The 27,089-nt window shown below is 42.4% G+C and overlaps 3 protein-coding genes across 12 annotated transcripts in view; 1 reads left to right on the forward strand and 2 right to left on the reverse strand.

Annotated features, from left to right (window-relative positions):
- Positions 1-8,539: 8,539 nt before the first annotated feature.
- Positions 8,540-15,682, reverse strand: LOC109481195 (DDB1- and CUL4-associated factor 6-like). The gene is made up of 11 exons (XM_019783723.1): positions 15,219-15,682; positions 14,571-14,632; positions 14,120-14,212; positions 13,582-13,764; positions 13,114-13,227; positions 12,576-12,711; positions 11,892-12,121; positions 11,574-11,697; positions 10,828-11,279; positions 9,736-10,587; positions 8,540-9,305 (listed from the first exon to the last, which is right to left on the reverse strand). Exons 1-11 carry the CDS (start codon positions 15,313-15,315, stop codon positions 8,751-8,753), a joined length of 2,898 nt encoding a protein of 965 aa, XP_019639282.1. The 5' UTR covers positions 15,316-15,682; the 3' UTR covers positions 8,540-8,750.
- A 2,264-nt stretch (positions 15,683-17,946) lies between these two features.
- On the forward strand, positions 17,947-21,041 carry LOC109481198 (frizzled-9-like). The gene is given in 2 exon segments (XM_019783726.1): positions 17,947-18,554; positions 18,557-21,041. Coding segments are annotated over 2 exon segments (1,695 nt in total). The 5' UTR covers positions 17,947-18,113; the 3' UTR covers positions 19,811-21,041.
- A 2,872-nt stretch (positions 21,042-23,913) lies between these two features.
- Positions 23,914-27,089, reverse strand: part of LOC109481192 (androglobin-like) — a 43,790-nt gene continuing 40,614 nt past the window's right edge. For 5 of the 10 annotated variants that reach the window (XM_019783714.1, XM_019783716.1, XM_019783717.1 and 2 more), the window contains exons 34-38: positions 26,995-27,054; positions 26,006-26,222; positions 25,449-25,587; positions 24,920-25,103; positions 23,915-24,552 (exon numbers count right to left, since the gene is read on the reverse strand). In XM_019783714.1, coding sequence (XP_019639273.1) covers positions 24,352-24,552; positions 24,920-25,103; positions 25,449-25,587; positions 26,006-26,222; positions 26,995-27,054 — 801 coding nt within the window. In that variant the 3' untranslated portion in view covers positions 23,915-24,351. Of the gene's footprint in view, positions 24,553-24,919; positions 25,104-25,448; positions 25,588-26,005; positions 26,223-26,994; positions 27,055-27,089 lie in introns of all 10 variants that reach the window. The other 5 variants (XM_019783712.1, XM_019783713.1, XM_019783711.1 and 2 more) reach the window with 2 other exon arrangements.

Below are 27,089 nucleotides of genomic sequence, written 5' to 3' on the forward strand. Positions count from 1 at the left end.
TTTAATACAAGGGGGGGGGTAGATCTCCTTGTTGACAGAAAGAGAAATATGTATACTTTTTGCGGGTCGTTCGCGCTTTTTCACTCAACAATGTGAGTATAAGGAGTTGAACGACATCGGTGTAGATAGTAGACGCTATCCTGGCATTTCCTTGTTGATAACAGCAAGAGAGATGCATATTCGGCTGTATTCGAATTCACTTTGGGCATAGTGGCGATAGACGGGAGTGACCATAGTGACAATGTGTCGATGTTCGCGCTTTTTCGCTGGACACCGTGAAAATAAGGAGTTGAACGACAGAAGTAGAGATTAGAGTCTTTAATGCAGCAGGGGGGATTAGAACTCTCTGTTGACAGAAAGAGAACTTCTACTATGTAATTTTATCTTTCAAATAGCTCTGTTAGCATTTAATTTAATATTTTAATGTCTTGGGGTGGTGGGACTACGGCGCACATGTCAACTTTGTATATTCAAACGTTATTGTACCTTTTTGTGTGTGGCGCTGTTAATATAAGTTGTTAACTTGAGTGCAGCGTCACACTGTCCTTGTTATGTCTTTATGCTTTGATGAATGAAAAAAAAACTTCTACTTTTTGCGGGAGTGACAATGTGTGGTTGTTCGCGCTTTTTCACTCAACAATGTGAGAATAAAGAGTCAACGACATCGGTGTAGATAGTAGACGCTATCCTGGCATTTCCTTGTTGATAACAGCAAGAGAGATGCATATTCGGCTGTATTCGAATTCACTTTGGGCATAGTGGCGATAGACGGGAGTGACCATAGTGACAATGTGTCGATGTTCGCGCTTTTTCGCTCAACACCGTGAAAATAAGGAGTTGAACGACAAAAGTAGAGATTAGAGTCTTCAATACAGCAGGGGGGATTAGAGCTCCTCGTTGACAGAAAGAGAAATATACTTTTTGACTGTATGCAAGCGGGGGTGACAATGTGTGGTCGTTCGCGCTTTTTCATTCAACAATGTGAGAATAAATAAAGAGTTGAACGACATCGGTGTAGATTATAGATGCTTGTTGATAACAGCAAGAGATGCATTTTCTGCTGTATTCGAATTCACTTGAGCATTGTAGCAATATGGGAGTGACCACAGTGACAATGTGTCGATGTTCGCGCTTTTTCGCCCGACACCGTGAAAATAAGAAGTAGAACGACTATGTAAACATAGCACGGAGGTCTTAATCCGCGTTGACAGCGACAGAAATGCACTTTTCGGCTGTTTTCGAGCAAAAAGGTCTCCCTATTTGAGCTTTGAGAAGGAATATCTCTTGGCATATAGCTAGTCTAAACGCGACATCAACATGAAGACCATTCTTGGGTTGAGAAATTCAAGCAGTCGTAAAAGAAAAATTGGAAGTTGACGGGCGAGTGTTAAATTTAGCTTGAATCCGAAGATATCAGTAGTTTGTTCAAGGAACAACAAGTAAACCTGCTGCGTCAGCTGACTAATCCACAAACAAAACAACAAACAACGCGCAACAACAACAACAAAACTGAAGACACCAGCTTGCAATGCCTTCACAAGGCTTTTCTGGAAAATTGGCCGAAAAATATCAGAATTCGGAGGAAACTTTAATCTCAAATGGATACTATTACTACCATATATTTTCCTAATTATTTGGTTATAGATAAAGTGATACGCACATGATTCTATAATTTGGAGTGAAAGATATACATGACGGGGATCATACACACACTCATCCGCTTAGTGTACAACACTAGTGGATAATGTCCTTTTGAAACACTAACGAAAGATGATCCGGTTCTCTTCTAACGTCCAGTAAAGTCCTGACAGCTGTATGTTCTCTACTTCCCGGTATTTCAGACATTTCGTTAAGCTATCTTTGAGCTCCGTGAATCGAGATGGTTTATTATTCATTTTTGTTCGCCCAAATCCACTTACGGTGGCAAATGCGCACGTAAGCACAGCCAGAATGGCCGCATTCAGTTACAAAAACAGTAATATAATGACACTGAAAATCCCTAAAAACCATGCTAATGCTCTTTGAGTCCGTCTTTTACAGGGTAGAATTACTTCTACCGTTATTGAAACTTTAAGTGATTTCTATAAAGATGTGTGGAAATCTTGCGGAAGCTGCGTTGTGTTTTTCCAATTAGCGCACGTGTGCTTTACTACGTGTACTTAAAAGTTCAGATTTCGATTTTGATTCAAGCAGAAATGCAATCGTTACTTAGCACATATCAAAAGAGTGCAAAATCGATTTTTTTTCCTATCTTCATGATCAAGTCTTCATTGACAGCTCACAAAGTGATTTTCAAATGATGTGATTGCCTATGTCTATGTGTATGTGCATTCGTGTGCGTAAGTGTGTGTGTATGTGTGTGTCTATGTGTATGTGTGTATGGCGACGCACAGTTAGAGAGGGTGCCGCTACCTGTGAGAAAGCACGCAGAACTGCCGCACAGCAGAAGAGACGAGCCAGGAAGGAGGGTGCAGCCGGTCCTGTGGCGAACACTGCTCTGTTCTCCTGCCCGCACTGTGAGCGCCGGTTCCGGGCGAAAATTGGACTCTACAGTCACCTGAGGACACACCCTACTACAGAGGGATGACAAAGCGGTCCTCGTCAACCTGACGGACGAACGACATGTGTATGTGCGTATGTGTGCGTGCGTGCGTGCGTCTGTATGTCTGGTACTAGTACTTCCACTGCTGTTTTCGACATTTCAGATTGTACATCAGTTTTCTGACTGTGCCAGATTTCTGACAGCCGTCTATGGAGCTTTTTCTGAAATGGACCCCATTTGTGTCTGCACTGCAGCTGAAAATGGCCCCTTTCAGCGAGTTCTAGCCAGCCGGAAATCTGGCTAAAACCAGTCAGCGATTTTCGACTTAGTGCGTGTGTCCCGCCAAATTGAAGTTTAAAAGTCGCTAAAGTGCGAATTTACAAGGACCACGACACCAAGTCAAAACACGGGTGGAAGACAAAGCGTCTTTAAGAACCCGGGCGGCTCAACTTGGCCCTGAGCCACCGAGGGGAGGGATTTGGTGACAGGAGCGTCCAATTACGCCCCGTCCTAAATCCCGGATAGTTAGCTGATGATAACCCTTCGTAATTGAATAATAACCTGGAGAAATGCCGGATTAATTGACCCCGGCGCGGCGGGGAGTAAGCCGCCTGGCCCCGCGGGAGGGCGGGGGTTTGAGCGGTGGCTGGCCGACACGCCGCGAGGGCTAGCCTCCAACATGCCTCCAACAGGCTTTAATCCATAGCAGACTCCTTCCTTGGTTAAAACAGTAGTAGAAAGTTTCCAAAATTGGTACACGATTTGCTGGAAGAGTTGCTCAGCAAGTGATGGTCCGAGCGTAACTTAGTTTTTTAATTGCGTTTTGGCCGACAAATATATTTGTTATTTTTTCAGCCACAGCATGATGGGGTCCTGCGGAGACACACGAGCGCGACAACGTTTGTCGCATTCCTCAGAACAGCCCCCCACCAGCGGGGAGAATCACAACACTTTGCCCTTGAGCGGGACCGACGCACCTTGCTCTGAGCGGACGTTGTGGGAACGGCAACGCCGACAAAGGGAACAAAATAAACTGTACACAAACTGAATGGCGTTATAAACCAATGGCTCTACAAACAACTGTCCGGTTTAGGGAAGGAAAGGAAAACAAACTGACATGAATATTACAATCCAAAAACCTTGCCTATGACTTTGCGAATGTACATAGGTGACTGGTCATGATCCTTGCTCTTGGGAATGAATGAATAGTAGAAGTTTGCCAGAAAAGGTGACCACTGATCGAGAAAACTGCTAACTCTTTCGATAAACTGTTCGCAATATCCAGGCAATATCGTTTTTGCCATGTGCACGATACTGTACAAGTAATGTATCAGATAAACGAGAGGATTGTAGTGATATCGACTTGAAATCTCCTTGCCATCGATGGAAAAATTGGTCTCAGACAGACGGAAGCCACATCATCAATGAAAGAAAAAAGAGTTGTTGACGACAATTGTCTCGGACACAATACATGACAAACTGTTAGGAGATAGCACAGACGCGACAGTCCCAATGTGTTGAAATGTTCACAAAACGCCCATAATTGTCGAATAATTGATCTGAATGCCAAACTCATTGGCACAGGTATATGAAATATCGCACTAACACGAAAAACTCTTGCATAAACAGAGGCAGACAGCTTGCTTGTTCCAGACAGGTTGACTCACACACAGACGAAGTGCTGCCACACTCTATTATACATAGATACGCCCGTAATTATCGAATAATGAATTGATAATGATCAATGATTGATTTGTCCGTCGAACTAGTTGGCAGAACTACGAAAATCTTCCACTAACGTGAGAAATCATTACATAAACAAAATCAACGGACGGGGTTTTAAACACACACAGATTGCACGTGGACGTAAGGCTTTCTGTATTTTATCTTATTTTCTATCTTATACCGTGTTTGACGAACACGGGTAGCACTTTTGTTCTGTTGCGTAGACTCTTGCATTGTGTAACGGTAGATGAACCCTTTGAAATGTTGCTGAGACTTTTTATTAGGGGACGTTTGTGTTTTTCTTTCGGCAAGTTGGATTGGATGGTTGGGGGTGTACGTTTATAACGAGGGGAAAGCCTGTACATAAAATGACTATTTTACTGGAGGAGGGTTTCTTTCTTTTGTTCCAAACAACTTTACGAGAATGTGGAGTAAATGACAAAAGTGCCATAGGCTGAATAGCTGAGTTGTTTAGGACCTTTAGATGTGAGCCCGACCGTTACTTGCGACAACTGTGCCCCGTCAAAGGTGATCATAAATTCTTCAAACAAATAGAAATTAGGAAAATCTTAACGTTTTTTGTGATTGCCCTGTGTTTTATAAGGCTTTTCCAAATCATTTTATTATAAAAGCTGTCAGGATGCTACATCTGCTAAGAGGTTAGGCAGGGCGTGCTTGTCGCAAAAGTGCACCCGCCGACGCCTGCAGAGCGGGGCCATCACACATGGAGTGATGACGCACCCCTCCGTGTGTAGGATGGGCGGTAGAACCCTTTTGAAGGGCCTATTTATGGTGTTTGTTTTTCTTTTGTTGTGAAAGTGTTTAGAAAGGCAGGGATAACAACGCCTTCTGTGTTTTCTTTTGTCAGCTTGCAGCAGTGTGGGAGTGAGGGATAGTAGACCAACAAGAACGCAAAGAAACACAATTTTTAAGCAGATTTGTGGTGAGTCTTTACCAGACTCAAATGGGTTGCTGGAAATTAATATAAAATGTCAAATAAACTGATCCATATGAATATGGCATGCTATCGCATATTATATGAATATGGCATATATTTCAGTCTATTATATTTTTGGCCAATTTCTACTGTACCCAGCAACTCACTTCTTTCTTTAGGTCTTTGTAACTTTGTAACAGCAAACACGAAACTTTTCAGGTTTCTTATATACATGTACTACAACTGAACAGGGATACTTTCTTGTTTAAATGCATGAAATAAATTGAATTGATACGCTCGTATGATCGTCGTTGCTGTAACTGAAGGTAGATTTTCATACAAAATGTCGAATTTTCTGAAAAAAAAAAACTTTGTTGATCTGTAATTGAGCCTCCGATAATCTTGTTAATCTGCGGATATTTGTGTTTGCGGGAATGCCCGACAAGTTGCTAATCCGCTGTTGTTATTGTTTTCCGTGTCCAGTGTCTAGAAGAGGCTGATGCCTGTAGGCCGTAACAGTTGAAACTGCAACTCAAGACAAGTCCGCTAGTGACGCTGAGGAAGAGTTTAAATAATACTCGAAACGTCTCCGTAATTCAATTTCAACCAGTACTAGAGTTCGAGTTACCTATAGGAATAGTGATGTGCTTTGTTTGCGTTCCGGCTGGTTGGTTCTGCGTTTATTTTAGCCACAATCTGGACCTTAGAAACGTAAATCTATACATGGAGTTATAAATCAAATCGATTAATAAAACCAAGGAGATTAATAAAACACCATTCTGTTCAAGGCAGTTTCTTCTCTTTGATTTGTTCAATCAAATTTGTGACGGTTCAATCATCAACTTGTTACGAGGGCACTGGTCCGTATGCAAACATATCGACTGGCACTGCAATATACAGTTTGTATATTAAGAGGCAAGTTACGCATTAGTGCATGGGTCAAAAGCGGCCTCTAGCAGTTTATTGAAAGACTGCACCATAATGTTGGCACAACCGCTAAGGCCATGTTGATTTGATTATATGGATGACATCCACGCGCGCATGAATTTTCGGCCGTTTAAAAAAAAAAGTTTTCAACCATACTGTAAATCGTACAAAACAGTTGCAAAATGAGCAAAAATGTACCGTAAGTTACAAAAAAACCATACCAATGTCGTAGGATGCCAAAATCAAACGAAAAAAGGAATGAACTTGAAGACTAGACTATTCTCCAAACCATATTCTGTCCCATTTGTTCAACCCTCATGACCACGTAGATTTCATAATGAAAACAACTTTTTTTTGCAAAACTTTTTTTATTCGCACGCGTGCATCAATTTTGGGGTTCCCGGAGGATGTCATCCATATAATCAAATCAACATGGCCTAATGCAGCAATAATCTTTCGCTCCTTAATTTGAGCTTTTATTCTCACTCTTCATAGAGTAGATTTAAAAAAATAACAACATACCCTCAACTTCAAGCAGCATTTTTTATGCAAAATTTCTGTAATGTTTGCATTGCTCACATTGTAAGGAACAATTTTACTTTTAAATTCTTATTCGGACTGTAATTGTTCAAACTATGGTTCTTGTCTTATTTTCAATCTGTTGTAACACTGACAGCTATTCTGGCAAACACCCCATGAAGACATACATGTAATATCTCAAGCAAATAAAAGACTTGAGACTACATTTTGTTGTTTTGAAATATCAACATATGCTAAAATTGCCCCTTAATAAGTGCAACTTTTCAGGCGCTAAGGCCACACCAATTTAATTTGTTGGTTCTCGGATTCGCCTCTTTGTTTTTTTTCTGATTTGCAAAAAAAAAATAAAAAATTTGATTCTGGTCCTGAATCAACTGAAAAATGCTTATGTTTTGCCCCCCAACAGTTGAGGAAAGTCCTTTTCTTCCTGAGTAGTTGTTACAGTTTTCCCATCTATCATTGCAGTGGTTTGATTAAAAGTTCAAAATTCAATGTTTAAATTTTAACCCAGCCTTTTGTGTTGACTTCATGGCTCATTTTGTAGCATTTAAGCCTATAATAGGATGCCTAGACCTGTTTTTATTTTTATTTTTTTTCGCCCTGTCGCTTCATATTTTTTCTGAAATAATCCGAGAACCAACAAATTAAATTGGTGTGGCCTAAGATCGAATTAAAGTGAGCAAATCACAATATGTTTTGAATTAATACATTTGTAGTTTGATTTCACTGTACATATGACACATATACCTGTATATGTATATGTATATGTATATATACCTGTATGATGTGTATCATAACTATAAGAACAACAATTGCTTTCTGCATCCTAAATTTGCATTGGACGCAGTTATCAGAAATCTTTGACCATCAACCTGCTAGATATAGTCATTTTGCACCAAATGTGTATTGGTTACCAGGTTAGGCAGCAGGGAGAAGGTTAAATGTTCTTGTTTTCCTACCACAAAAGTGACTTGCGTGGAAGGCACATTCAAATCAACTCTCCATTTGAAGCACCCTTACATCACAAAACCCACAAGTTACACATCATTCTCTATTTTCCACATACATTTGTACAATACTCTGACATGAAACCTACATTGAAAAAGCAAGGATTCACAGGTCATTCCACATTGTCTATTGGGAACAACAGTTTTCAGATTTGAAGGGCACCATGTTGGATACCCTACATTTCATTTTGTTTATACTTGATAAACGGGTAAGTTTCCCATGCTTCACTTGTAAGAGCATAATAACTTTATAAGTTACATGTACATGTATGTAGAAATATGGCTTTAAATTTTGGCTACAGATTCCTGAATTTTAAAAGTAACCCGTGCTGTGAGATATAAGTACACACTCATTTGATGGAAGTATTATTGGTAAGATACTCCCATTTCGATGCATCATCACACTGTTAGCCCAAAAGATTTGACTCTTTCAAACTTGTCATCTTTGAGATGTAACTTACTTATTTTCTGCATAAAAAATGGTGTCCATGTAACACTAAGTCTCAATCTCTAGAGCTCTGTGGAGCCCCACCCTAGGCCGACAGAGGAAGCAGGCAAAAGAAGGCTTGACCAGTGGATGGGTTACTAGATGCAACGACAATGTCTCTCAAAAATGCTGTGAGAATTAAATGGAGATAGAAAGACTTGGCAAAAAAGGTAAATACATTTGTACACACATATATACAGTGCAGCATTAGACAATTTACTACCGGTACTACTGAGTATGTAACATTCTAACATAGACAGATTGAGCAGTGTCTACCCAACTTTTCCATCACTGCATGCTGCAGCCAAATCAAGGCTTCTGCAACCACCATCATTTTAAGTGTTATCTAGGAGGTTAAAATGTGACTTGTAAGCTCCATGGTATTCCATTTATCAGTACAGGCTGTACAGCAATCTAGGTCAGAAAAGAGGAAGACAATGCAAACTTTACCTCCTGAAACATTAGCAAATTCTTAAGAGGAATCCTTTCTGGTGGGGCTGGAGAAGTGAAGTAGATGTGAGAAATTTTTTGTTTTCAACACTTCTCAGGTACATTTATTATTAAAATTAAGAGTACTAAATTCCCTCAGTCCTCACTGGGTCTCCTCTCCTCGGCTGCAGGTTGTGAGTCCTGCTCTGAGCGGATGTGGTTCAGTGACGCCAACATACGCAGCATGAATGATGCGGGAACCGTGATCGTGTCTCGCGTCTCCTCCAACATCGCCTCGTTCCGGTGCATGATCTCATGCGCTTCCTCCGGGAAGCTCGCCTCCTCCGCCATCGCCATCCAAAGTTTCACGTCGTAGTCGATCCCGCTCGTCGCCAGCACGGGATATCTCGGGTGAGGCTGCACGCAGTTCACCACGTGCTTATCTGCCTCGAAGAGCGTCACAAGTTTCCCGGTGTAGCGGTCCCAGATGAAGACGTGCCCGCAGTCCGACCCACTGATCACGTACTGGGATCCGAAGAAGTTGGACTCCTTGATCATGGTCCTAGCGTTGCGGTGTCCCTTGTAGATCATCTTGTGCGGCGGACACGGCAGCTGGCTCAGCTCCGTCTCCTCCTTCTCGCGCTGCTGACGACGCATCTTCATCAGCGCCTGCAGCCGGGCGTACATCGGGCGGCCTGACCTCTCCTCCGACTGCGGATGGAAAACAGTTCTGGTAACCGCTGGTTCAGTTGCCAGGTCTAGCCCTTTGTAATAGCCTTTGGCTACTTGGGTAGCCCTGGTTCAATGTTTCATAACAACTGGGCAACAATTGTACCAGCAAGGGGCTATTCTACTGGTAGAGGAACAAAAGTGACATAAACTAAGATCCTATTGACAAAAAGGCATTTAGCAAGTAGACAAATCACTCACTGTTAATGTCACTCACTCACTCACTCACTCACTCACTCTCTCCTTTCCTGTACCTTCATTTATTGATTTTTCTATATAGGGTACTCACTGTACCTTCCTCATTCATTGCATTTTTACTCTGATTTACACTTTTATTTCAATCTGAAAACAATCATTAGTAAGTAGACCATTGTATATTTCCAACCCTCCATTTAATGACATTCTGCCCTACCTGTGATGTCTCTTCATCATCATCATCACTGCTGTCTCCTGAATGGATCGGCTCATCTGACTGAGGGGTGGGTGGGGTTGTCTCACTCGTCGGTGGGGGGGACTGTCTGCTATCATCCCCTCCTGTTTTCTGAGAAGACTTGGAGCCTGTCTTGGGACGTACCACATCTTCTTGAGAAACAGCGCTCGAGTCTGGTAAGTCACTTCCTCCGACAGCCCCAGGTTCTGATGGACACTCCTGCTGACCTTCAGAAGAATCGACCTTCAAACTGGCAGATTCTCCAGTTTTCTCTTTCTTATCACCTGTAGAGTCACTTCTCAATTTGTCAATTTTTTCGGCATCATTTGAGTGATCACCAGCTGCCTTGGCGACAGCTCCAGTCTGACCCACAGTACTAGACTCTGTGGTTAACTCACTTGTATCCACAACTCTAATTTCACACAATGGACTTGTTTCTTGTGCAACATCTTCTCTCAAAACAGCTGTCCCACTGTCTTTCTGTTCCTTTCTTTCCTTACTGCTTTTCTTTGTCTCAGACTTGCTCCTATCTAAGGTTTCACTGTCACTTTTCACTTTTGCCTCCTCCTCCTTAGCCGAGGCTGCAACGTCCTTCTTAGCACTTGTGTCTTTAGTTATGTGTGATGCTTTCAGTTTGCAAGAATTCTTGTCAGAGTCACTTTGTGTTGTTTCTGTGCTCTTGGCAGGATCACCTTTTTCTTCTACAACTCCACCTAATGCAGCACCTGATACAGCTGCAGCACCTGGCCCTGCAGCAGCTGATTCTTCTGCAGCAGTTTCTGCTGTTGTCCCTTCAGGTGTCTGCTCTGCTTGGCTGCCCTGCTCTTTGCTCTCCTGCAACAAACACAGAACTCTGCTACTGTACAGTGTTCCTTTTACATCTATGTATCTTCATGCAAGAGTCTGAAACATTTAAGACTGAAATTCAGGCAAATTAAAAAGTGTGACGAGTGACAGAAATGATAGAAATACACGGAAGAGGCTTTATATATTCCAACATTTCTGAGCAGGCACAATAGAGAACGTTAGTCTTAGAAACATGCAAATTTCAACAAATATAGATTTGGTACAAACCTGGCTGTCTGCTGCTCCAGGCTCTGCTGTTCCTGCTGTCTTCTGTCTGGAAGACTCTGCTTTTTCCGGTTGGGAAGGCTCTGCTGCTCCTGCTGTCTCCTGTTGAGAAGGCTCTGCTGTTTCTACTGTTTCTGGTTGGGAGGGCTCTGTTGTTGCTGTTGTTTCCTGTTGTGAAGGCTCTGCTGTTCCTGCTGCCTCCTGTCTGGAAGGCTCTGCTGTTCCTGCAGCCTCCTGTCTGGAAGTTGAGGGTGTTCCTGCTGTCTCCTGTTGGGAAGGTGAGGGTGTCCCTGCCGTAGTTTGAGAAGTGGAAGAGTCAGAGGACGGGGAGGAGTCCTGTCCCTGCGGAGGCTGCATGGACTGGCGGAAGCTGGCCGGGTCCTCCAGCCAGCGCTGCAGCATGTCCGTCATCCGCTGCATCAGGGAGCGCTGCGGGCTCTCGCTCTCATCAGCCACTGGGCAAACATAAAAATCAGCATGAAGCTCGCTGGATCCTCAGTCAACCAAACATCACTGACATTAGTGAATAGTTTCATCTGGTTGGTAAGTCACCGAGTAAAGAGAATCTTTTTACACAACCACGTATATGTAAATACATGTATTGAATTCATTCAATTCAAAAGGCTCTCATGAGCAATTAGACAAAAGCAAAACCACTTTGTTATATTCTTTTGTAATGAAAAAGTTGGAGTATAGGCTAATGTCGTCACAAACAAACAGACAAATAAGCAATCAAACATGGTGATCACCTGCTGACGCTGCCCTGGTATCGCGTTCGCTCTCCGGTCGAGACTGCGGACCCGTGTCGGACCAGTCTCCGCGTAATCGCAGCCTCTTCACAGGTGGATCTTTGGACGACTTTTCAGGACATTTCTGTTGGTTCCCAGAGGAAAAAACAACTTAGACACACTGAGGCCAATCCAGTTTAATGACTTGGTTGTTGAAACAAAACTGTCTCGACTGTACTACTAGGCTAGTGTAGTGTTTAGTGTTGTGGGCTGTTCAGGCACCATCTGCCTTGGTTACCTTACAGTTAAAGCAGTAACGGTTAATACAAACCAACTTACACTGTATCCATTGCTGCTGCTGTGAGAATCCTCATACTTGACCCCCCCATGTCCATCAGAAGTCAGGTGTTGAGGGCTGAACAGGTAGATGTAGTCGGAGGAGTAGCTGACCAGGAGGTCCTGTCCATCCCCGCTGTACTTCAGTGACGTCACGCGGCACGACTTGTTGGTCAGCGGCGGCGGACAGAAGCGACAGAACACGCCGAGCGTTCCCTTCCCACATACACCACCTGCAAGTATTAGGTGCACAGGAAATACATGTAGGTCTCCAGTTACTCAAAGGAACATAAACTTTCACAACATCTTTTGCTAACTATCTCTTTCAATCCACAAACATATTTATATAGTCTCTACTTAGGTCCAATTTATTTTATCCTAAGTAGCTCTTATTTCCAGAACATCTGGAAATACCTTTAGGTTTATACTGGTACATAGATAAGTCTAGTTTTATCATGGACTTTATCATTACCCCCCCACCCCCACCCCAACAAAATAAGTCTTAGGAACCCTACAATGTGAAAACTACAAATGAAGACAACTTAAGAGATACATTCCATTACTTTGAAGACCCTTCTTAAAACATTTGGTTTACCACACATCAAGCATAATGTAAAGGCAAACATTCTGGAGACCTGGATCATAGACTACACCAACATGTCGAGTATAATGACCAACTGGCCTCACCACTGCCTTTAGTTCCCAGCATTCTGCGATCAAACAGGCGTACAGAACTGTCGGAGCAGCCCACAGCGAGATGGTACGGTGTGTGGGGGTTGGCAGCGATGGCCGTCACAGCACGATGGGCCTTTATCAGAATGTCCTACAGATACAGAAATGAACAAGAAAAACAACCTTCACATTATGATTTTTTATCAGGACTGCGAGAGGAAAAAACACTGATCTGTATTTCAAGTATGAGTAATAAACTTTACAAAAACAGGCATTGTATATAGTGTTAATTTATGTGCAAAACAATATAGTCTTTATCATAGAGACATGCAGTCATATGATGCTAACAATGCATAATATTTGAATTGAAAGATTTCAGTGTTTTTTTCATTTCTTCTTGTTCATGAATTGTGCGAAAGTAAACAGAAATCATACTATGTACACAGTCTGTGCCTAGCATACCCCTCCCACATCCAATTGTGTCAAAGCATTTAAGAAATCAACTCAAGGAAACGTGTGGAAGAAATGATGAAAGATCAGCAGCAAATCTTACGTCCTTGCAGTTGTCTTTGGTGCAGGTTGTCTTGAGACGGATGTCGAACCACCGAACCGTCCCGTCCTCGCCGCATGATAGAAACGTGTTGGGGTCATTGTCCACTGTCAGCAGCTACAGAGGGAGGGAGATGTGAGAACAAGTGTTGTTACGCAGATTTAGCCATGCATGCTTGTGACCACAGTGTTCCCTGACCATGCAGCCTAGGACTGACAAATACTACACTAAGTATGCATTTAGCAAGCACAGGAATTGTGGGCAAAAAAGAAAGAATAATGATGATCGATGCCATATTTGAAGGCCCTAGTGGGGGGGGGGGCAATATAAAATATACTATTTGATGTTACATGTACATGCATATATCTTTGTAGGTTATGACAAGTAAAGGTACCATGCAATATGCACCATAATATAGAGGGATTCATGCTTTTTTGCTACTGTTTACATGATAATATTGCTGCTGCTGACCTCGTAAGCAGTGCCGTAGTGACAGTTGAAGACATTTGACCCCCAGGTGTTCTCCCTCTCCACATCTGTGTAGTACAGGATCCCATCCCCAGAACACGACACCACGCGGCCCAGCCCGGAGTGGGGCATGAACTTGGCACTGAAGATGTTAGCTCGATGGCCGGATCTGATGGAGGTGACAACCTGGAACATACAACCTGGAATGAATTTTTAGTTCACATCTTTTATATAATAAAAATACAAGTGGTAACAATTGTTCTCAGATCAAGAATTGACTTTCAAAAACATCAAATATTTTTAAATATCTGATGTTTTTGAAAGTCACTCATCCAGGACCCAACATAACCTCCTGCAATTTGCCTGCAATTGACAATATGGTTAGCATGGAAATCTATGGACACTTTTATTATTATAATTTGACAACATGGAAGAATTTGATCATTATGATGTACATGGTATCCCATTGGTTATGTGGTTAGTCAGCAGAGAAATGGTTGAACATAATGGACTAGAGCAACTTTGAGGAAGAAAAACTGACCTTCCCAGACCAAGCATTGGTGATACAGAGGTTGGTGTCATCACTGCCAGATAAAATATGTTCACCATCATCCGACCACCAGATACTGTTCACCTACAACAAACAAACAAACAAATAAAACTTTGTATCATTCACCTGACCAAGGATGTCCTTGATCTGAATAAATTCACATGCAAGGTGATCGACTCAAGTCAATTGATGATAATTTGAACATTGTGGAAGTTAGGAATTTGTGGAGACAAGGGGTGGACTTAGCCAAGACAAGCTGCCTAAAAAGATGAATAAAATCATATTATGCATCCCAATACTTGTCAAGTTGTTACCACCCTAAACAACTGATTCATATCAAACTCAGTCAAGTTGTCACTTTTCTTCATTCAAGCAAAACCCCTCAATGTGAAGGAAATTAAATAACAAATAAACAAACAAACAAATAACGTTAGATACTCACACATCCTGTATGTACTGGCAGTTTACTGTGCAGTCGGAGTCTCTGGATGAAACTGGTATTACCTGGAACATACAGACACACCTGTTGTTACACTAACATATCAGGTGTATTAAACAGGATGGCTGAGATTTGGTGTCCATTTTCAGGTGTCACTTAAGCCATGTGTCACTTAGCCTTGGGGTAAGATATGTTAAGCAAGTAACGTTACGTACTTTCAACCTCAAAGAGCAAGAGTGCGTAACGCACGTCCTGTCAATAACAGAAAAATTTGCACTGTTGACAGGACGAACCTAACAGTACACATTTTGTTATTGACATGATGGTCAATACAATCCCTCTCCAATGTACTGACAGAATTATCCTGTCAATAGTGCGAAAATTCTGATACTGGTAGGATGATCCTGTGCCGTTTGCTTTCCGTTTTGGAACAGAACATTGTTTTGACAGTTCCGCCCCCCTCCCCCTACAGTACCGCCCCTCCCCCTTCTACCAAAACAGAACTGTATGGTTCGTCCTCGCTCCAACTGTTTTCAGGGTACGCCATCGCCTTACGTTCTTCGCTGCCAACTCTGTATTAAGACATCTTACTACACGATCTATGACAATCCCAAAACATAAACAAAACGGATGAAAATGATTGGTACTTGCCGGTTGTAGAGACGACAAAGTCCCTGGGATGGAGCAAGCCGATGGTCCGGCACCCCAAGTCGCGGACGATGTTATTTCTGTGGATCCCCTCCGCCATGATTCCGCTGTTGGATCGGCATCAAAAATTCGGGGCCGAGGATATATTTTTATCCCGGCTTCTTGTTGACACCACAGTCATCTCTAGTAGACCGACATGGCGACAGTTTTGCGGCAGCTGGACTTTTACGACACTTTGATGACGTTTTGCGGCAAATTAGCAAGTCACGTTGTTTGTTTTCCCGTTTGTGTGTTGGTAAACATATCACAATACAGGGCAGTTGGTCATTTGTTTGTTTTAGCAGTACATATAATATACTCTCAATGCAATGATCTGTTTCCCCTCGCTTAAAATTAAAGTACCCTGAATATACGGCTAAACCAGGACATGGAATGGGGACACACACACCAACTTAACCAACACACCACAACACACACACAGAGGACACAAACAGACCCAAAGAAAAAGGTGGAATTTCATATGATGGTTAGCTTTTCATTCACATCACATATACATCACTTGTAGTTTAGCGGATCGGGAAGATCAACGAACAGCAGTGCAGATCTATGCAATACAAAACTTTGCCGGTAGAGGGTGTTGCTGCACACTTTGGCTGTCGGCGATCAAAGCAGATAGCCTGGAGCGACCACCCGGGGCGAGATATCTTTACCAGATAGTCTAAACACCAGGCTCGAGCAGGCGTTTTCCGGGCGATTTTCAATCACCAGAAAACGGTAGCTAGCAATAATAATAAAAAAAGGCGAGCGAAAAGACGGAAAGGAAAAAGTAAGAAAGAAAGAAAAATACAATGACGACTTGTTGGTCGACCGGTCAATGTCTAACTTGTTACATAGACGCAAGATGCAAGATGCAAGAAACTCGTCACGATGTAACGTTACATTGTATGATGTGAGTAAAAGTGTAATAGTTTAATAGTAGCTAATGATAGCTTTTTTTGTGTAACCAATGAGGTTCGGGGTATTCTTTATAATCTTGGAGTAAAAAATAAGAAACACGCCGGACATGCGTAGAAAAATACTGTATTACAATCAAAACTCCCAACAACAAGACAAAAGAATGCAAAACAAAATAGAGGGTCCCTGGTGGTATATCCAAACTAATCCGAGTGATTAGAGAGATGAGTGATTATTAGAAGGTTGACTAATCCTTTCTCGGAATCTGACACCGATTGAAATAGAAATACATTCAAAAGATTACTAGTATTAAATTTTGCGCGGCTGTAGCCCGCATCAGACTCACGCGTATACTGAGGCTGAACAAGGAACCTCCTTGAGCTGAATAAATAGTAGAATTTTATAGAATGGCCCATTTGCGACAGAAGTTTTCTAGTCGACCAGAAAAGGTCCAGGTGGCCAGCTTATTTTGGCCAATTTCCACTATTTATTCAGCCCTGGGAGAAGTCTTGTAGAGACTACCTCCCGCTGACAGTAATGATTCCTGCCTAACGTTTTCTTCAATTGAGCAAGGTGCAAAAACAATAGGGAAATTGGGCTGTCTCGCCGATACAATCTTTATCTCCTTTTCTGTCGAACCGGGGCGTGCAAGAGAGTTCCTTTGTAGTTTGAGTTTCAGTTTATTTCGATCCATAATTACCTCGCAAATTAAAGCTGTTCTTCCTGTGTTTTCCACACATGGCCCTTTTGTGGCCGCCGCCTGAACCGACAAGAACATTTTAATTTCAAAAGACAATGACGGATCATGGCGGCACGGAGGGACCCCCGCGGTGGATGTGTAAATTATCGCAAGAAAAGAAAGAATGGGCGAAAGAATGATCGATGCTCTTGGCAGGAAAAGAACTGTGTCAAAATAAAATCGTCAAACAATGCTAGCAAGAAACCCTACAATTGCAAATTGTGACAGCTGTTAACGATTTGAACAAATGGAGTCGTAGGAAGTTGTACCATGTGTCCTTGATCGAGTCCCGGGCCTGTGTCCGGAAACTATCAAAATTGCGGAGAAGTTTGATGTGCACAAACCGCATCACATACCGCATGGAACTTTTCCAGATTCCGCTGGGGGCAAAAATACCAGAAAAACAAAATTAGGAATCTTCTTTGATCCACTCGCTGCTCCTGCAAACTATTATCTATATTCGGAAATTTCTACCATTTATTCTGTCCGAAACAAATCTTGCGGTTGACACCTATGATTAAATCTACGAGATTTACAAATGATCACAAATGATTACAATGCAACCGCACCTTTCCTTGAGGCATAGGGCAAACCACTTGGGCATATGCGAAGTAATCTCCAACTACAGACATCTTTGCACAGAACTTCTGATAGCAAGAGCGACATTTTCAACGTATAAAAAGTAATTTGGTGAACCATGAACAGCATTTCAACAATAAAATACGTGATAGTACTTGTTGTTTCTCTGCAGATGTTGATATGTCTTCCTTGTTCAGTTACTGCTCACTGAGAAAAATACGGCTCGATGCCTGGAGTTCTAAACTAACAGGCTGTCACGTTGTAAACAAAAGGCCCCCTACCGATCCGGTCTATCCTCGTCCGCTTGCAGAAAATAGTCCCCTACACTATGTTGAGAAACTTTTGAAGTCTTTGGCTAGAATCTTTACGAATCAAAATTACTGGTTTTGACCATATAGGGTAGTCCTTGATACCTTAGTTGAAAAATCGACTGATATTGGGCAAAATCATCGTATTTCGATCGCCGCGCGGATGGATCTGACTCGAGTATCAGTAGTGCGGGCGGTGCAGTGGTCAGTTGGATCAGTTCGCTGCTGACGGTACGGATCTGTTTATAAACCTGGCAGTGTGCTCCTTCTCTCTCTACACCACCTTTCTACCGCTCAGGAACCCTCGCAGACCGAGTCATGGGGTTCCTACGGTGGTCCTCCGTTCTCTTCTTGCTCCTGGGAAGCTGCTTCGGACTCGACTTCAGGAAGGATTCGGGCAGCTGCGAGAGAATCACCATTCCGATGTGTATCGGGATCGGCTACAACATGACGCGGATGCCGAACCGTTTGGGCCACATTGACCAGACCGAAGCCGCCATAAAAGTGCACGAGTGGTCGTCCTTGGTGCAGTACGATTGTTCCGTGAACCTGCGGTTCTTCCTGTGCTCCCTGTACGCCCCGATGTGCACGGAGCAGGTCCCGGACATTCCCATCCCCGCCTGCCGGCCGATGTGCGAGGAGGTCCGAGACGCCTGCTCCCCCATCATGGCACAGTTCTCCTTCTCGTGGCCGGAAAATCTCAACTGCGACACCCTTCCTGAAGAGAACGACCGTGAGAATCTCTGTATGAATGCCCCCCAACCACATCGGATTCTAAAGACTACAAGCAACCGACGGGGGACGGCGTCTTAGCCGCGCCGCCCGCCGCGCACAGCACGCCGAGCCCGAGGCAGAAGTGCCCGAACCCCGCCAAGTTCCTCTTCGTCGAAAAGTCGGGCGTCTGTGCCCCCAGGTGTAACGCCTCCATAGACGTCTTCTTCAGTCGACAGGACAAGGAATTCGTGGAGATCTGGATGGGGATTTGGTCCGTCGTCTGCGTGGTTTCCACTTCTGTAGTCATCTTGACTTTCATGATAGACTCTCGAAGATTCAGGTACCCAGAAAGACCCATTATCTTCATGGCTGTTTGCTACTTCTTTTACTCAATCGGGTTCATCTTGCGTCTTGGACTCGGCCGAGAAGCCATCTCCTGCGATATGGACAGAGGGGAACCATACCTGATCCAGGAAGGACTAGAAAGCACGGGGTGCACGATCGTGTTCCTGATCCTGTACTTTTTTGGCATGGCCAGCTCCCTGTGGTGGGTTATACTCACCATGACCTGGTTCCTAGCAGCAGGACTCAAGTGGGGACAAGAAGCCATTGAAGCCCACAGCAGCTACTTCCATCTGGCAGCCTGGGCAGTGCCTGCAGTCAAGACCATCGTGGTCTTGACTTTGAGACGTGTGGACGGGGACGAACTGACTGGACTTTGCTACGTCGGGAACCAGGATCGAACCGCTTTGACCTGGTTTGTGCTCGCGCCACTCTTCACCTACCTGATCCTTGGTACCTGTTTCATCCTGGCCGGATTCGTGAACCTGTTCCGGATAAGAAAAGTGATGCGGCACGGAGGAAACAGTACGGAGAGACTCGAAAAACTCATGAGTAGAATCGGCATCTTCTCCGTCTTCTACACAGTTCCAGCTACATGCGTGGTCGCCTGTTACTTCTACGAACAGCAAAACATGTCCACTTGGACCATGGCTGCCCAATCCATCCCCTGTAACAACAGTGTGGACTGTAGACTTTCTAGCTCCATCCCTCTGGTAGCTGTGTACTGTGTGAAGATTGCGTTCCTCCTTCTCGTGGGGTGTTTCGGGACATCTCTCTGGATCTGTAGCGCCAAGACAATGGAATCGTGGCAGAACTTTTGCAACAGGAGGTTCGGAACGAAGAAAAAGTCGAACGTTTTGCTGTACCACCATCCTCCAGGCAACGTTCCGGTGAAACATCACGCCAGTCATCATGCAAGTGGCTCAGCTAAAGGGGTGACAGTGCACACCGCAGTGTAACATCAGGACAATGCATTGTAAAAGACAAAAAGATATAACTAAAGTATTTAAATTCTATTTTTTGGTGATAGCAAACGGGTTATGAGAATGATGATAAGTTGGAAGTGTGAAAAATGCAAAATGAGCCATAATGTGTAACAAAACATTGTTAGATTTGTTACAGAAGGAAAATGTAAAAATATAGTATTTTATTGTAACTTAAAGGATGGTTAGTATCTGTGGTGCTGTCCTATAAATAGTAGGAAAAGAGAAGGATGTAAAACTGTGACTGTGAGACAGGTGAAGAAATTGATTGTGAGCCATAAAAACAACAAAAAAGCCAGATTTGTGTAGATATTTACATGTGCCCAGAGGCAGTTGTAATGTCAAGAAGTACATATACTTTTATTTTCTAAGCTACAACTTTAAAGGTCATTGATGTGAAACGGTTTATACTTTTGGCAATAACTTGAGATGTATTTTGGAAACACGTTTTGTCTAGAGCTTCTTTCTGGATGTGGAAAATTTGTTGGAAAACTGTACCAGGATGATCAATGTTTATGTAAACACTTGGCCATGTTTGTCGATGCTCTTAGGGTGTTGATTTGTTTTGGCAAACCACAAGGTTGGCATTGTTATAAATGTAAATAATTCAACAAGCGTTTAACTTCAAAAGATTCATACGTCTATGCCCACTCGGGCTCTTGCCAAGTGTTTGTAGTTGTTACAGAAGCTGTGTTCATAATAATGTTGGGTTGGGCACACTCAGAACATTAGCAGTCATTAACTTTATCCATCAGGTGACTTGATAATTCTGCAGAAGAAATCCCACGTATACAAATTCCAGATGTGCAGTTTAGAAATTGTTGGGACTCAAATCGTGCACTGTGCCACAATTTTTTTCCTGTAAATAACTTCAAGTGGAATTGAGATACCTGGAAATAGCAGATGAAAGCTCTGTATGCAGGAGTACTTCATGTTTTGAAATGATTGGTAAAGTTCAGTGGCTGTTATGCATTTCCCTTGAATGATTTGTACATTTACTGTTAACCTAGAGAACATCCTGTTATGTTTTATTTCACAACTAGACACCGGTGCTGAGATTATTGTAGAGACTTCTGCAGCATGTACAGACTGAGTTAAAGTTGTACCAAACCGTGAAGAACTTAACTTAAGTGCACTTACAAAGTTTAGAAAAAGAGGACTTGTATTCAACAGTTTAAGAAAATAAAAACCTGAAATGTGGCATTGAGACCGTTGTCAAACTGTTACTTATTATCTTCCATTTATGTTCTGTGTTAGGCCAGAGAAATGCTCAGCCTATTTACTTTCCACCCAAAATTGTTACCATGTGGCCCTGCAAAATTAGATTATGTCAAGGTATGTAAATTTTGTAACCGCTAGCATTGTTTCCTTGGTTAAAGATAAACATATTATGAGCTAAAGGCCACAAACCAAGCTTTGCCTTTTCTTTGCCCTTTATGTTCAGAAAATTAGATTAAAAATGGTGCCAGTCTGGATGCCTAAGCTGGCCAGAGGAAGCTGGTATAGCTATCCTGATCACATAGGCTCTGGGACGCAGTCTGTCCTTTTGAAAATGTTGGGACTTTATCCTCACATCCTTATTTAAGGCTTTAAGCCTCAGTCACATCTTTTCAAAGTTATTTTGAAGATTTAAAAGGCACCAGCTTGGAAGTCAGACACTTATCTTGTTACAGCATCAACAGTTTTGCATGTCATCTGAAAGTGCATGTCATATTGTGACATCCTTTTATGTACCATGCATATATGGATATAGTGAAAAAATAGATATTCTACTTGACGGGTTCAGAATTTTGAGAGTCCAAATTTTTAAGACCAGTTTGACTGTTCCCTGTCCATCGCGAAACAAACTGCTTAGTGTTCTACACGACAAGTGAATCTGAAAAAAACAAAGGTTTTCTGTCATGTGCGGAAGGGAAATATAATACATGTAACTGAAGCAACGGTCTCTTTTACAGTGTGGCAAAAGGCTGTAGCCATGCTTACTGCACTGTGTGCCCCCCTCCCTCTATGGACTGCACACACCTGTGAGTAGCAGCCTCTTGGTTTTTGTGACGTCTGACCAAGAAGTTGTTCTTTGTTGCTCAAGCCTGTACTTTGGGTTAAAGGTGGTCGTCTCATACTGCAATTCAACTCTGCAGGATCGAATAGAGTTTCAGTACTTGGGCATTTAGACCAGCCGACCGTGACCAATTGAACAAGGGGGCCATATTAGATATCGCTTTGTGTACTTTGTTTTCCATCCACTGTGAAATTGTGCTGATCATATAATATGGGGGAAAGTCGATCGTTATTCACTTCAATTCAGGCAGTTATACAAGGACCAGTGCAGCGGGTTTTGCTGCACGACACCAGACAATAGATTCAGGAGTAAACAGACAAAACAAACGCCTGTTATAGAAAAAAAAGTGGGACATCTGGTCTTCCCCTACTTACAAAGAAGTAGCAAAACCCAACAGGCCCAGTTTTATACATTAATCCTTAAAATTGATGTCACCTTTGATATTTCACACTACTGTATAATTATATACAATCTTCTTTCTTTACCATTTGCAATCATCCCTTGGGAGAGAGCTTGCTATGAATTTTTCATTAATGCTAAGGCATCAGGGTGCTGTCTTGACCAAAATTAATCCAGAAAGTCATTATGAATTCACCTCAGCACAGACCATGCACTAAAATCAAGTACCACAATACCGAGGAGTTTAAACAGAGCCCTACTTGAGGATACTTCAAGGCTCATTGATCTTTGGTTACGTCTTTAAGTGTCTTCAGGTAAACAACTTCAGTAGTTTTCAGACCGTATCTGCTGATAACATATTCCTGTACTATAGAGCAAATTCGTCGCAAGGTTAATTCTATTCTGTCCATACCAATCTTATATGATTGGTAAGAATTATTCTGTTTCAAAAATGAATGCTGGTAATCAAACTCTGTTCTTGTCTTCTTCTGTATTTTGGCTAAAGTTCCACATCTGAGAAAAGAAACCGGATTGGAAATGTTTGAAACCACAGTTGGGAGTTGGCAAAATCATTATTTTGGGAGGTTGCCAAAACCGCCAGTGAAAATCCTGTTGTACAGCCACACCCTGCTCTAGGCTATTGTTCATCACACTATTATTCTCTCTATACCCATTACTTCAATCACTTTTAGTACAAAACTGAGCCCAGAACAACCAAGAGAGAGACAGTAAGGGAAAGCTTTGAAATGTGTGAGTGTGCAAAACATGGGAACAGTGTGTTACTGTAAATGTTAACAGAACCCCTTTGATTGAATTGAACAATTCTGAAACATGCTTTTGTCTGGCCAGAATAGCTAAAAGTGATAAGAACAATAACAGTCTGTATTCAGAATGACACTTTCCCTACAACGAGGTCAGATACCACAAAACAACTCACAGTACTGTACATTGTACCGCATTTGTGTTCAAGTGTGGTCATCCTCCCTCAAGGATTTGCTAGCCAGAGCAAAACCATTTGTTAGTTTGGATTCCAGGTGCTGAACTAGATTTTCCTCAATTGTTTCATAATTACAGGTAGCCTAATGTTCAGGGTGGTAGTAGATTTTTGATACTGCATTATTAGGAAAGTTACAGTAAGTCAAAAGGGCCTAAGAGCATAGTTTTGCCTCCTCAATGCATAAGGAGCCTATTTTCCCCATGGCTGAGCCCACTTCAGTATGCATATTCATGACATCTGTTGGCATTGCAGTTCAGCTTGAGGACCTGAGTGTTCAATATAGTCTCTATACAGGCTCTAGTTGGGGCTGAATGAAAAGAGCAAGTCTACCATAGTTGGGGGCAAATAATTTGATACACAACAGACTTATCGCTTATCATAGATACTCTTGGCCATGTTTTATGTTCATTTGTTTTTTTCATTAATCCATCCATCCATCCATCCATCCATCCATCCATCCATCCATCCATCCATCCATCCATCCATCCATCCATCCATCCATCCATATTCATTCGTTCTCTCATTCATTCAAATCTATTGTTCTTCTTTTTGTATCCCTTAAAATGGACTAATGATGTTCTGTTTATGGGAAGAAACACACACTGTTCTTGAAAATAAGACTTTAATGACACTCATGTGCAAAAAAGTTGGGAAAGGACACACCGGTAAAAAATATACAGTCATATTTCTTCATGAATTTGAAGTAGTTTACACCATATTCATACATTTCGTACACTGAGAAAATTACATTTAGAGATTTTGAACAATTTATAAAATATTCAATTATTGTACAACCATCAACCAGGGAATACATATTTTCCAGCCACTACAGCACTCATAGCTGTAAAACAAAATGTCACTTTTAGCCTGTTTTATTTTAAAATGTACAATGTTGGGATGTTGGTTAGGTGATAGCAGTCTATTGAACTAGCTGTTTCTAAACCAGCTAATCATGTCAGAAAATATATACAGAAGAATTCAGTGCTGAATTGAACATACATAAAGTTGTGCTCTGAATAAAACTAAAGCAGAATTTGTGCACAGAGTAAAGATTTACATTGATCATTTCTTCCCCTTTTTCCCAGCACTCTTCCCCTTCTCGCTCCCCTTGCCCTTCGGGGATGGAGATTTCTCCATCTCAGCCATCTTGGCTGCTTCTGCAGCTTCCTCTGCCTCCCGCTTTCTCCTCTCCACTTCCAGGAACTTCTGCCTGTAGGCTTCCCGTGGGGTGTTAATGGCGTTACGAGCTCGGTCCAAGGCAGCCTGAGAACAGCACAAGATGTACAGATGTTACAGAAACACAGCTAAATTGATAGATGTAAGACATTTGACAGGTTTCAATAACAAGTTTCAACATGACAGAAATATAGATACAATGGGATAGAAGAATTATGAATTATGATGCTCTTTCAAATAACCACCATTTCTACTTTGAATAAGAAGCACAGGAGTTTTGCCACCTGGTTGGTCCAAAATAAGTTCATCACCTGCCAACATCTCTAACGGTAGTTTAAAAATGGAAGCCCAGGAGTCCAGTCTCCTGATTGGTCAGAATATGCCAACCATCCCACAACAACTAATTTAAAAATACAAGCCCCGCATCCTGATTGGCTAGGAATGGACCAATCACCTGCATCTCCTCGCACTCCTGCAGCTGCCTCTCCTTGAGCCGGTTCCTCTCCAGCCTGTCAGCCTCCCGTCGCTCCAAGACGTCTTCACGGAACGCCCTGAACTTCCTGATCTCCTCCATCCTCTCCTGCTGCCTCCGTACCATCTCCTCCTCATCTATCAACTTGGGCGGTCCTGTCGCTTTCCTGTAAGAGGAGCAGGGTGAAGTCTGTCAGTTGCAAGCGTGTATTACATGAGACAAGGTGTGTGAGAGTCATGTAAGCAGGTTATGATTATTTTACTGGCATTTTTTAATTTGTATGATAAATCATCAGGAAAAATGTGATTGTTCTGGATCTAGACAGAGGAATACTATAGAATTTTCAAAAAAATTCTTCTGAAATTGTAAGTTAAGGGAAGTTTCTCATTCTTAATCCTGCCCTGGTGTAGGTTTACACTCTCTTATCAATAATTACACAGCAGGAATTGTATTTAGCAATGAACCTTGAAGTTCAATGATAACAAAAACACCAAAAGTTCTGTCAACTCACTTAATGAATGGCGTCCTGTCCACGGGTGGAACGGCATCCTTTGGTGTTGGCGGTCTTGGTGGCTCAACAGAGAAAACTTCACTGACAACAGGCTGGTCAATCTCCGAGGGGGCTGGGGTTGCACGTGACTGGGCTGTTACTGCACAAACACACAGTCGGGTATAGTTAAAGACTTGTTATGCATGAAAAAGTACATGTATATTGATCATCACAATCAATGAATGTATGTATGGAAGGTATTCAGCAACAAGGACAGGTATCTGTACTAGGCAATCAGTATAACTGCATGAAAAACACAATGTGGTTTGAAAAAAGGCTGACACTACTGTAATCATAGAGGATGTAAGGAAAGTATTCAACACCAAGGACAGATAGCAGGCAGTGTAACACACCAATTTTGCAGTTTTGCTGGGACACAGTGACAGTGGTTATATAGCATCAAAATGCTAGTGACTAATCAGATTTTCTAAACATAGAATGGATAGATTGGGAAGAAAGGCATGAATGAAGGAGAAAGCAAGAGTGAAGGAATGAAGGAAGGAATGAGATAGATTTACCTTCACTGGCCCCATCAGTCGTGATCACACTCCCTGCTGTATCCTCCTCCAACACATTCTCCTTGTCTGGCATTCCCGTTTTCCTGCGCTTGTTGAGGAACTGGAGCCGGGACTGCATGGCTTTGACGGCGCGCCCGGGCTCGGCTGCCTCCCACGCCTGCTTCATGGCTTTGATCTCCTCCTGGCGTTCCGTGTCCTTCTTCACTTCCAGCTCCTCCTAACAAACACAGGACACGACTCAGTTAACACCTACAGGGCTCGAAATTCATTTTTGAGAATAGGTGCACTGATGTACCCAGCCTAAAAAATTGGGTGCACAAAAGATTTTTTGGGTGCACCATATAAGATAAAGTAAGAATGTCAGCAAAAACTACTAATGTTTTATTTCTTAAGAAAGTGTTATTACAATGATTTTATTATTTTTCTAACTTAAGTTAAATGTTAAGAATATGCTGTATACTACAATACATTTAACATCATACGTAAACCCACGAAAATATTTGGTTGCACTGGTGCACCCACATAAAACAATTGGGTGCACAGCTCCAAATTTGGGTGCACTAAGGTGCACATGCACCCAGTATTTCAAGCCATGACCTAAGTTACACAATTTCTTGCCATCAACAGCTGATTGAGCCTCCTTCCTGAGAGTTTGTAGCCATACACCTCTAACTCAAGAGAACCATTCTCATTCCTGGAACTACCAATAGGACTATTAGTCCAATAGGAGCTCAGGAGTCTGTGTCATTATGAAGACCAGTCGTCACAGCTTCCAACACATAGTAATCAGTTAGCTTGGTCTATGTTAGCACACCACATATACATAAATCAACAGGAAAATATGTTTCAGATTCTCTTGACAAAGAGGGGGGGGGGGGTCATGTCAAAGACAGGGCTAGTGTCAGCCATACTTGTATGTTTTATTGACCATGGTACAGTGTTCCATGTAAAAACAAAGTTAGGTGCACAAACAGGACTGGTGTACTTACAGCAGCAGTGCCATCACTCACAAGCCTCAACATCCAGTATGGCTTGGTAGTGTCAAATTGCTGGAGTGACAAAATAGACAAACAACATTAAGAAA

This window comes from Branchiostoma belcheri, unplaced genomic scaffold (genome assembly GCF_001625305.1).
Source record: "Branchiostoma belcheri isolate BF01 breed outbred unplaced genomic scaffold, Haploidv18h27 scaffold54, whole genome shotgun sequence".
Lineage (NCBI taxonomy): Eukaryota > Metazoa > Chordata > Leptocardii > Amphioxiformes > Branchiostomatidae > Branchiostoma > Branchiostoma belcheri.

Coding starts and splice junctions, on each gene's coding strand:
- LOC109481195 (XM_019783723.1), bottom strand. CDS start 15,315: ATGGCGGAGGGGATCCACAGAAATAACATCGTCCGCGACTTGGGGTGC. Junction 13,765..14,119: donor CCAATGCTTGGTCTGGGAAG/GTCAGTTTTTCT, acceptor TGTATGTTCCAG/GTTGTCACCTCCATCAGATC. Junction 10,588..10,827: donor CTGGAGCAGCAGACAGCCAG/GTTTGTACCAAA, acceptor TGTTTGTTGCAG/GAGAGCAAAGAGCAGGGCAG.